Source organism: Strigops habroptila, chromosome 1 (genome assembly GCF_004027225.2).
Source record: "Strigops habroptila isolate Jane chromosome 1, bStrHab1.2.pri, whole genome shotgun sequence".
Classification (NCBI taxonomy): Eukaryota; Metazoa; Chordata; class Aves; order Psittaciformes; family Psittacidae; genus Strigops; species Strigops habroptila.
Window position 1 is genome coordinate 123,494,475 of NC_044277.2, and position 12,198 is coordinate 123,506,672.

Consider the following 12,198-nt stretch of genomic DNA (forward strand, 5'->3'; position numbering starts at 1 on the left):
TCACTGCTTTCAGGAAGGGCCAGTTTAAACAGGTATGACTGGTGAAAATTTCAGCAAACTATTTTTTATAACATCCAAACCTGCAAGGAAATATGGGGTGAGGTCAAAGAAAAGCAGGAACTCTACACCAGGAACTTCCCCACCCTTTGGTACAACCTCTTGGAAGGGCTATCATGTTACTGTATGTTGCTTTCCAAAACTTCACTATAAGGCTTAAACCGAAGATTAGCTGAAAATTAATCAGAGACAATTAAAACAGAGAAGTGTTGAAGTACTACAGGTTTGCAAACGTGAAGTTAAATTTAAGGCCAGATCTAGCTTCTGATTTTTGTAACAAAAGTTTACAATTAGTTTAAATTATTTTCAGTATGCTAAAAATAGCTACAATTACAGTGGTTCAGAAAACTACACTTTAAAAATGACTAATTAATTATAGTATATTCTGTTACATTATATTAATTATATTAAATAGACTTTAAATCTAATTAATTTATTTAGCAACATCAATTTTATGTAGAAAGAAAATAGTCTTATATTTCATCAAGGAAAAAATGTATTAGGAGCTTTCAAACTTTTCCTTAAACAAGAAATGTGAATGTTGGGCATGCAGGTAGAACTCCCCTTGAAAGTAATGGAAGTTAGATTCCCTGACAACTGGGAGAACAGACCTCTGAGAATAAATCTGTTAAGTGTTCAAGAGATGTATGCCATTTGCTTTCAAAGCTAATATGATCAATCATCAAGACGACCATCATTACTTAACTATCTCAATAAACTATACCAAAACTTTTCTGTGTGATAGCAGTTGTTACTTACTTTCTTTTTTTTTCCAGATATACATGCAGAGATTTTTTTTTTCCCCGGCATACATAATGCTCAGTTTCACTTTCCCTACAGCTCAGCCTCCCTTGCCAAACAGAACAGAATTTTAGCACATTCAGGTTTCTGAATAATGAAAGCAAGAATGACACCTTCAGTCTCCTTTAGCCTACAACTTAGAAATGTCTGCATTTTTGCAAGAGATGTAAGAAGTGTGGTTATTGCAGTCTATACACCCTCTACCTCCACTTCAATGCCACAGAGAAAATGCAGCTCAGATGTGGACTTATCTTTATTACTTTATGAAACATAAACGTTGTAAGTAGCTCAATAAAACTATTTGTACTGGATCAGTTATTTGGCACAATTTATCTGGAATTTCACATCATATTCCTTTATAAAAATTAATTCTGGACAGGATTTTGCACTTTCTAGATGAACTCCATCTTAACCGTATCTAACTTTTATGTTCCATAGCAGGGTTGAGGTTGTCCAAGCAGGTCCAATATGTTTTAACTTTATTACGATTACTATAAAGTCTCCAGAAATATGCCTAAAATTGTCTTGACAATTTAAATAAAAGCAGATCTGTACAGGGTCTGTAATTGTACTGTGCTACATGATTTAAACTAGCTAACAGTGAGCACACACTGAGCAGCTGGGAAGGCAAGGACTGTGTGTACTCGGAAAGGGGAGGGAGAGCACAAAGAAAGGTTAATAAAGCAAAATGGTTTTCTCTTTTCTTGCTGAAAATAAAGCCTTTGATTTACCTATAGAATTGTATTACTATATGCAGACAGGGCAACATATTATATAGCTATTTCTTTTAGTCACACTATAATACTCCCTCTGTATCCCTTTGTATTTTGTATGTGGTTTATGATCACTCTTTATTTTGCATCTTTGCATCTCTTTCCCCGTTACTTCCGGACACACAATGTAATTTTTTCAATTAAACATGAAACTGTTTTATTTAAGGAACTAAGCAACATGACTGTCTCGCCTAAAAGCTTAGTGTTAAAGGCAACACCTCAAAACCCAAAAAATAATACTTATGCCACTTTTACAAAGAGAGTTTTCAATTTGTTAATGTAACTCAAAATAAAAGAATAATGGCCACTGCTGTATCAAAAAAAAAAAAAAAAAAAAAAAATAAGGTTAATTTTAACAGAAGCTTTCTGTGAATTATGTTTAAATGAAGCAAGCAGCTAAACTCAGTATGACTAGTGATTGTTTTTTATTTACAGTATAAAATAAAGACCATGAAAAAAGGTTACAGAAACTTCAAGATTCTTGCCACTGTAAAAGAAAAGATTTCAAGTTGTACTTACAGCTTACCCAAGATCACCCTTTTATTAAAGAATCCCTGAAGGTAAGTTAACAGCATTAGCAGAAATCAAACCTAGCATATTTGTGCACTTTTTCATTAAAGGAGGTTAAGTCAGATTTGCGGTTTAGACATTCAGCAGATCCCAGCTCTACAGAATCATTATGCTACGTCTTGGAACTGAAGTTTTTTAGTAGTCTAATAATAAGAAGAACTATACAGGATTCGCATGAGTGATGAGAAACCTAAATGCACAGCAGAGACCAGAGTTCATGGTGGGTGTCAGGCATTGTGCAAATCGGGAAGTTATATATATATATTTATGGGTAACAAATACCACAGTCACTAGGAAAATTTCTTACAAACAAAGGGGATGGAAATTGTGAGTTAGTAATTTACATAACAACCCTCCTTAAGAGTCTGTATAAAAATATAAAGGTTATACTCTTAATTATATTCCAGGGGCTCTCCAAAAAAATAAATCTCAACCAATCTATCACTTTCATCTTTACATAATAAAAAGCCATGAAACAGGCTGTTAGCTGAACTAAGTGCCACGAGGTCATGAAGTAAAAGATCTATTTTCTTCCCTTTTTTTTTTCAGGAGAGAAAACAGTTTACAAAACAGAAAAAGGCTTGTTCAATGAAACAATCAGCTTTAGTTACAAGTGCAAAAGTCAGCCATGTGTACTAATTCTCAGTAATTATGATGCAAAGCTAACTCCTTGGGGACTTAGAAGTCAACGCTTGGCAATGGTTGGGCAAACAGTGGAGTGGAGCTACACAGGTGATACTGACCCCTTCAAAGCCCTTTGTGTTACTGAACAACCCAAACCATCCAAGTATCTGCTTGTGCTCCCTTTCTTAGGTATGAACGCTATACTGCACTCACAGGGCTGGTATTTAAAACATTAAAATCTAGCACGCATCCCAGCACACAGACCTCGCATAAGCAATGAATACGCTCCAAGGAAACAGATCGCACAAGAAGGAAAATTTAACATCTGTGTTTGTAACACAATCACAGCTGAGAATTAGATGTGGAGAGCGGAAAGGTGATAGGGCAGGTGTCTTTTACGAAATACATCTTAGTTGGCTGCCCCTTTTTAGACTCTAACACATCATGCACTCCTGTCTTCTTGCCTCCCACACAAGCGATTACCACATTGTGAAATGAGGTAAAAATTCAAGACTGAGAATTTTCAAAAGCATTCAACAGTGTCCTTACTGTTTCCACGGTGAAATTGCAGGTTTCACATTGGCTTAAATGGGGACAGGAAGTTAGGGCAATACAACGCTGAAAGCTATAGGAAAATGCCTGTCTTTCATGCATGTATTTACACCATGAGAGAAAAATTCACCCCAAAAACTTGGCACCACTTCTAATGAGAGTTTCTGCTGCTAGTCTGAATTGGGTTTAAAATTACAAAAAAAACCAACCCAAAAACAACAACAACAAAAAAAAACCAACCCAAAAAACCAAAGACCACCTGCAGAAAAGACAAGTTGCAACCTATCTCTCTGGCACTAGACTATGCCCTTAAGTGGAGCACTCCAGTTAAAAGAAAACTCGGGGCATTCTGCCACCGCACGTCTACTGCTACAACTTTATGCAGCATCTCGTTATTAATATATATATCTCAAATACCAAATAGGACAACCCAACATTTACAGCACATTTAAAATATGTCTCAAACCACCTATCTCTTAAAGCAGATCCTTAGTTTACAATGAACTACTAGCAAAAAGCTTGCTGCAGCGTTCTCATGAATGACAAGTCTCTGTAAAGAGTGCTTTCTGTACTGCATTAAAAAATTCACAGCAGTCTGTAAAAATAAAAACTCTAGATCAAATGACGTTTTAAATGAAAATTTTGCTGAATTCTCTATGGCTGCTATGTTCATAAGACATTTTATTAGTGTAAGGGGCAAACACTTTTTACTCTGCGAGCACTTTATTGCATTTTTCCTTCATTTACAACATGCTTTTTATTTAGGGCTTTAGAAACTCACATTCTTCTCTCCCTCCCCTTCTTTTTTTTCTCCCCTGAATGCTCCTAAAGTTACAGAACAAGGGGATCCTACCTGGCAGTCTACAACAGGTCAGTGATCAAACAGAAGGAGCAGTGAGACAGCAGCCAAATCCTGCCCCATCTCCTGAGAATTACAGAAAGCCAGAGCTTCTCAGCCTGCAACGCAACCGAGCCACTGCACCCTGAGGCTCAGATAATCGTAGTACGCGCTCTGCAAGCACAGACAGCACAAATCTCCGCACCTACTGAGGTTAAGATACAAGCATTTGTCTTTAAGTTGCTGCTCACCGTAGTTTTTAACATAGGTAGAAGCTGCTTGAAAATGTGACCTCATCTGTCTTATGACAGCAGAAACAAAGATAGATTGAAAATATACCAACATTGCTCTGCCCCAGTGATCAAAGCCGGTTTAAATAAACAGTGTTCTTTATCTGTAAAGTGCACTGGTCTTTGAACAACTATTCATTTTACCCAAAGTATTTACATTTGCTTGAACAAAATCAATACACCAGATAAAGTAAGCTGTAATATGAACAGACAGAACTAGACCAAACTGTGAAGTATTATCACTTACCCAGTAGTATGCCAGTTGTTCATTAAGATACTACTTTGTGCAAGCAAAACACTCCTAAAAACTTAGTGGGTTTTAAATACAGCCTACATTCAGGAATGCATTATATACTGAGTTAAGATTACACAGCCTACGTCTGCTATGAACTCAAAGAAGCATGAGTAGTTTTTGCCATTTCAAAAAGCCAGTATCACTGCAAAAAGTGAAAATTAGTGGGTGCAATAACACAGGAAAGAAGTGACGTGGCGGAGTGGGTGCCACAAAGTAGTAACTAATGATTAACTTCTGGAAAGGTTAGCATGAATCCTCTTTAGGCCACAAGCTACAGCCAACATGAATAAAGACACATTCTTTATTAAAGAAACAACTCCAAGCTGTGAGAATTATACATCACAGTTAAAAGGCACGATGCACAGAAACATTTACCCTTTCATCAAGAATGGTTGGCCTATCTAGGAAAGAACTGAGATGCTCTAGGAGAGTCTGCTCTTGAACAGGATCTGTGGTTAAACAGAAGCCTTAGTCCACATAGTTAATCTTACACTCTGCACTTTCATGAATCTTAGATGAAGGAAATGAAAGATACTTACACAGCCACCAGCAAGAATTTCTGCAGCCAGTGGGACAGAGCCATCTTTAGTCATAAACTTATCTCTCACAAAATCATTAACCTTTAAAAAACAAACATTTATGAAAGCTGATAAATTAAAAGGTTGGAGAAGACACTCATCAGCTGCAAATTCTGTGCAACTGAAAACGCAAATACATCCATGAAGCTACGAAACTAATATACCAAACAGATCTTAGATCTTAAATGAAATACTGTAAAGCTATGGTTTTTTTCTAACAAAGATTTGCATCTTAATTATAAACATTTACTATTGAAAAAAGATAACAATCACTAATTAATAAAATCATTATATGAAAATTAATGATAAAATAGGATTTTAGAAATGCTTGCTGTGTTTACAAATTTAAATATAATTTCAAATTAATATCAGAATGTTCAATAGTAAATTTTAATACCACAGTAATTCAATTAATAGCATTAAGTACCTTTCTTTTTTTAAAATGCATACGACTAGCTTTGGTGAATACTAGCTTATGGGCTAATAAAAAAATACATTAAAATGGGGTTATAAGAAATTCTTCAGTGCCTTAAAATCATTCAAGAAATAGCAGAATTACAGAAGTAAAACATTTAGGGGGGAAAAAATGCATGCAAACAAGTTCCTTTCTTACCAACATTTCACTACATGCTTATAGTATCTCCTGTTGTGCTAAAATTAAACATACAGGACCACATGGAGATACAAAACCAAAAGCTCTCCAAGTCCAATAAATAATTATTCATTTTTGCTAAGAAGTGAAACCAAAGCCTGCACTACTTACAAACAAGCAGATGAGCTGAACAAGTTGAATAAACTTGATATATTTTGGAACAAGTCCAAAAAGAAGTTTTCAATAAGATTCTTAAAATGTATTTGTATATATATCTGCACATGACTCGTATGCCACTTTTGATGTTCACAAGTCAGACATAAACAGTTGCTTTGTGGTTTTTGTAATTAAGTTTGTATCAAGCAAAAATACAAGAATACCCTCTGCCACGTTGCTGACACATTAAGGATAAAAACTGTTAACGCTGTAATTGTAATTAGGTGGACTTTACAGTGTGGAGAAATGTGAAAACAATCTATTTGCAAACTTACAGTAAGTTTTATGGCCTTCTCTGGTGCTACTCCTAATAGCTGCGGTAACAGACCTGTAACATGGAAATAGAAAATTCAATACATTAAGGAACTTGGTATTAACTAAACAAATCAACAAATAAATGTAGAGATCAGCGCCTAGAAACGGGCAATTTTTACAGTAATTTTGTGTTATTAAATTTAATGAGACTACTTAAACATTCCATTTTGAGAACCAACTGTGTGCTACCACTTCAAGTGCTACCACTGCCTACATGTATTTGTTTCATTAGCTTTTTAAAACCTGTGATATCAGTTCACTTTATGCCTAAACACTAATACAGATTTGCCAACTTTGTTACAGTGTTCTGTCATAAACTAACATTTATTTTCTGTTTCATCACAGAAAAATTAAGACTTTCTAATTAATTTTGTGAGATACATGATGAATCCACTTCAAAAGTCATGAGTCCAATAACTTTTTCTGGTAAAAATAATGGCATTAGATGGGAGGACCCAAAGGGACAGCAATCAAAATAATGCAAAACATGCAAACCTGTGTGACTGCACTCCTGAGCTTTTTGCCCAGCTAACTTACCAGTTCTTAAACAAAGGAAGTTATGCTGCTTTCTCCCCAGGTATGGAATTTCCTATTTGATTTTGTTAGAAGTGATGCACTACAGAGCCGAAAGTGGCGGGAATCTCTGACTGTCGGCTTCTCTTGCTTGAAGTGAACAGTCGATATCTTGTAAACTTTTGGATGACACAACCTTGAACTATGCAAAACTTATAAACTACCTGGGGCTAGAATGGTGTTGCAGGCATTCATCAGCACAATGAAATTAAGACACCATTCAGAAATGTGACAAAATCACCCTAGCTATTCCTGGTGCAGGCCCTCCTTGTACTAGCAGCTCAGTAGCTCAGGCAGCACGTTTGGGTGCTTTCTACATAGCCTGACATTTTCACCTCTCCATGGTTTTATTTTTGCGGAAAAAGACAACATTTAAGGTTCCAACTTTAAAAGCTAACTTGCCAAAAAGCATTTTCCCGTAGAGCTCAGTTCAGAATAACAAAGACGAAAATGTACGTGCACTGGATTAGTGTATTCTTCCATCCTGCTACCATCCATCAGTTTCATTGGTTAGTACTGATGCTCTTAATATGGAAATGACATTGGAGAATATCACCATTTGGCTTGTGGTAACAGGAGGGCAGCCCTAGTTACATATTAATGCCTTTAAAATTTTGCACCTGTATTAGCATTTTTGGTTTTCAAGTGTCAAAAAGAGTAATTAATTGCATATACAGCTGATGTACATACATACCAACTAACATTTACCCAAGACAACTATGTTTCATTGTGATCATATGGCTGAATATTCGAGCAAAAGAAAACAGTAACACTAAGTTCATACACAGTTGCTCGAAAAAAAAAAAGATTCTGCAGAGTAAGTTGAATTTCAAAATTTTAATTTCTTAAGCCATTTTAGTTCACAGGGGACTTGAATCCAGACTTCAATGAAAAACTATTAAGACAGTCAGAACTGTGTAACTAAATACATTTTCTGCAGCATTAAGACAATACAAGGATACATGAGTAGGATTTTTCCAGTTTTAGCCTTATATAGGCAAAATTATCTTTCTAACTGCTATGGTATTTACATCTTGCTATAAGACGTGTGCCTTTGTACAATTAGAGACTGATATATAGATTTTATATAGATAATGTCTATATATATATATAGACATTATGTCTAATGAATTTGTATCTTCAGAGATTAAAAAACCCATTCCATGCACAAGACACTACCTGATCCTAAGTCTAATGCAGTAGACTTAGAGCAGGTCTGTAAGCAGATAAGCAATTTCAAAAGAACCTGGAGATCATTAATTTTAAAATCCCATATATAAATATATTACTAGACCTAAGCTATATATAACATGACTTTGAAGTTATATCAAATAAATTACAGAAAAAGACATTCTAAAATATCAAGATATAAAATTATAAAAATAGTCCAGTTGAAGTTCTGTGTGAACCTGCAGTTTTGGAAGCAATATAAGCAGGACAAATCAAATTCATTTTCGGTAGACTGATCTGAAGATGGCCTTTTTACTATTTTTCATTTTTCAGCTCCTAAGACATTGCATTTGTAAAGGCACCTAGAAAATCACAGGAAAAACACATTTATCTTGGCACAAGTTATTTTTTTCCCATCTGGTCCATTCCTTTTGCACTCAAATCTGAATGGGACTATTACGACCCAAAACTTTCCATAAAACTTCAATGTAGAAGAGAAAGATTAAATAGAATAGGTAGAAGTTACAACCCCCACCACTAAAATAAAAAATCAAAATCCAATCAAACAACCAAAAACCCAGAGCATTTTTCTCTTTGTCTCTACTTCACACACAATTTTATAGTATAAAAGTGCTTTGTGAGTTTAATTACAGACAATGCTTGTATTTCTACTGCAAGATAGCATACAGTATTCTAAAAAAAGTAGCATTAATTTTAATACTACATTTTAAAGCCTTGCCAGACACCAGGTAGGCCTACTGCCTCCAGAAGCTTAGGAAGGTAGAGGGACGCTTCGTTTGCTCTCATACCTATGTAATAAAGCTATTTGTAAGTGATATCTGTGCATTTTATATGTTATGACCACCAAAACTAAATTCTTTTTTCTTTACTGTTTTGATGGGAGCTCTGAAACACTGTTGAAAGATGTCTGAACATGATAAAAATGATAAGTTTTGGAAGAAAGAAAGCACATAAAGGGACACATAGGAAAATGTCATTTTCCTCTTGGGGTTACCCTGACACTGTGGGAATTTTCAGTATTACTGTGCATTAGCAGATCAGCAATATGACACATACACAGATGTAGGACAGGCTTAGAAATGCCTGACAGTGTCTTAAAAATGTATGCCTCTTACAACATCAGAGAATAACATTTTGTACATAGGCAGCCTACTAGTGTAGTACATAGCAAACGTTATTCAACCCATCTTTATACATTCAAGGCTTTTTAGTAGCAATTACCATGTACCTCTTCATATCTGACATATTGCTGTAGTTATAGAACTCTATGGAAAGGTGAAGGTATATGTGAGAGAGAGCACCAAGAGCTACACTTAGTTTGCAATGTCATACAAGTTACTTGCTGAAAACAGGCTAAATACATGGTGAATATACATGCAATAGCTCTTCCAGCCCAGCTGCAGTGATGGCATCAAGTAAAAAAAGAAATCTTATCTGACCAAGGTATTTTTTCAGATGTCTAACAATGAAACTTCAGTTTCACACTAAGTAACAGATGCGACTGAAGGAACTGTTCTCGATCTAGGTAAAATATTCGAAACCATTTGGACATCTGATAGAAAAGCGGTAATGGAATACTGCCAAATTTTTCTATTACAGGATTCACGCAAGAAACTGGACAATTTATCACCAGTTGCCATTCAACCACAGCTCCCTCAGATTGGAAATGAGGTATTTCTTGAAGATTTTGTGCTTTGACAGAACTTTGGGTAGGAGTAAGCCTGTAATTCCATTCTACAAAAATGGTACTTCATTGCATACTTCTGGAGGAAAGTTTCTGCCACGGTCTTGTTGTATCATTAACATCGGAGTGCATCTGTAATAATGACGCTGGATGATGAATGAATGATTAAAATCTCAGATTAGATGGCATCTGGAGTCACTGCAGTGCTAGAAGAACCATTGGAAGATATAAAATGAGCAAGTTCCTTAACAGTTAATGATCACAGATGACAGTCTTCCACAGCATTTCCTGTGTTTTGCATCCTCTAGGAGAGTGCCATTAACAGCATGGCTACTGAACAATTTAATGTATTTTATCTCTGGTACTTAAATTTCTCATAAAATTTCTATCAAGTATATGTGAAATAATCTCTACTAGAAGCACTGCTTAAGACTGTGAAGCATTCTGCAACTCATCAGGTGGACTTCTGATTAAAATAGTATTAACAAATGTAGGTGACCTCATCAGTTGGAAGAGATGCTGACAAATCTCAGCTTCCAAATTTTTTTTTATATTTGCATATATGTAAACAGCTGTAAGTTTCTAAATACGTATTTCAGGTATAAATGTAGACGCAACAGTAAATTACAGGTATGTAAGATGAGTATTCTTTTCAGTCATGCTGAGAAACAGACAGATGAAAAATTTATCTCAGATGTACGGTCTTAAAAAATTAATCTAAGAACACAGCATTCAAATAATGAATAATTCTAAAGATTCTACAGAGGTTTATATCATGTTTGTTTTCTTGGTTGGTTTTTTTTTTTTAAATCAAAGTATCTTTTCAATAGAAACACTGATTACCCTTAGAACCAAACTGACATTAAACAAAATTTAGTGCTCTCTTTATATCCACAAGATGGTGTAATTTATCCTTATCTGAGAAGGTGGTTTAGAACATGGTGGTTTTGCCCTTTTCAAGTTTGGAATAAAATAATAATACAAAAAAGAAAAATCGGTTCACTTCACTCATGGAAATACGTGCCTTGCATTAAAATATCATCTGAAATGGCTGAGTTCAGAGCAGGGTTTATAATTTCTGCTTGCTTTCTTGCAGTGTATCATGACAAAGAGACCACTGCTCCAAATGTTTCTACTATAATTTTTTAAAGGTTTTGCATTACTATTCAGCTAAGCAGGAGAACTCTTACTACCCCCTCCTCCAGTGGTGACAAAAAACTACATTTACTTAACTCTGAACACACCACAGTGTAAGAAAGAGTATTAGTTACCCGTGAGCAGCAAAAAGTAATGTACTCTGTAGTTTGTCTTATCTAGTGTAACATTTAAGACTAGAATGAAATGATTCTTGCAATTAAATTTACTGCATTAAATTAGGCCAGTAAACTAATAGATAAAATGTTCCTTTCAAATTTTCTTGTCCTCTCAAGCTTAACCAGAAACCTTCATTCTGCACTCAGTTGCTCAACTTTCTCCAACATCATCTCCTTAGAGAGCAAGCAACAGTCTGAATTTACAGAACTGCACAGAGGATGCTCCCATTTTTAAGGAGTTTTCCCTATTTGACTCCTTTAAAAGAGAAGCTAAATCAGGGTTCCCTTTAAGTAGAGACTCTGCAGAAACATAAGTCTCAATTTGCCTCTGAAATGATGGTATTCTATGCCATTACACGATTTCTACTATATAATCCAGAAATTAGATTATTGCCCTGGGTTTAGAAATTCAGCTCCACCAAACTGTCTGAGATTTCATTATGCAGCACTCCTTGGAAGACTGAAAAGTAGTAAAGGGGATGGGGAATAGAAGGACAAGCCATACTGATGAAGGTTCCTAAAGGTCCCCAAATTTAGCAATGAAAAAATCCCTCCAAAAACATGACAAGCAAATGGAGTCAAGAATATGCATTTATGACATCTCCAAGGGTTTTTTTTCCAGGTGAAAAAAACCACTGTTTCAGAGTTTCAATGCAAGAGAAGCAGCTAATAGCGGAATTCTGCTTATTTATTCTTTCAGGATCCCAGAAGCAGCAGACATACATTTGCAGGGAATAGTTTCATTCTTTAGCCTATAACTGTGACTTTTTACAATTCTGGTTGCTATAGATCTTTACAGAATAGAAACCATGTCAATACTCCTTATCAAATTATTAGTCCTACTCAAAAAATTGCCTCAAACTCAGTCAATAACGACAGAGCCTTCCCATCTCCAATAGTGCTGAAATAATTACAAAGTCTGAATTTTGCGGAGGA

The 12,198-nt window shown here is 35.4% G+C and overlaps 1 protein-coding gene across 2 annotated transcripts in view; it reads right to left on the minus strand.

The window, feature by feature from the left end:
• SLC25A13 (solute carrier family 25 member 13) overlaps nt 1-12,198 on the minus strand; it is a 101,110-nt gene that overhangs the window by 24,544 nt on the left and 64,368 nt on the right. For both annotated transcript variants that reach the window (XM_030488454.1, XM_030488444.2), the window contains 2 exons: nt 6,462-6,514; nt 5,340-5,420 (listed from right to left, as the gene is read on the minus strand). In XM_030488454.1, the coding sequence (XP_030344314.1) occupies nt 5,340-5,420; nt 6,462-6,514 (134 nt within the window). The remainder of the gene's footprint in view (nt 1-5,339; nt 5,421-6,461; nt 6,515-12,198) is intronic.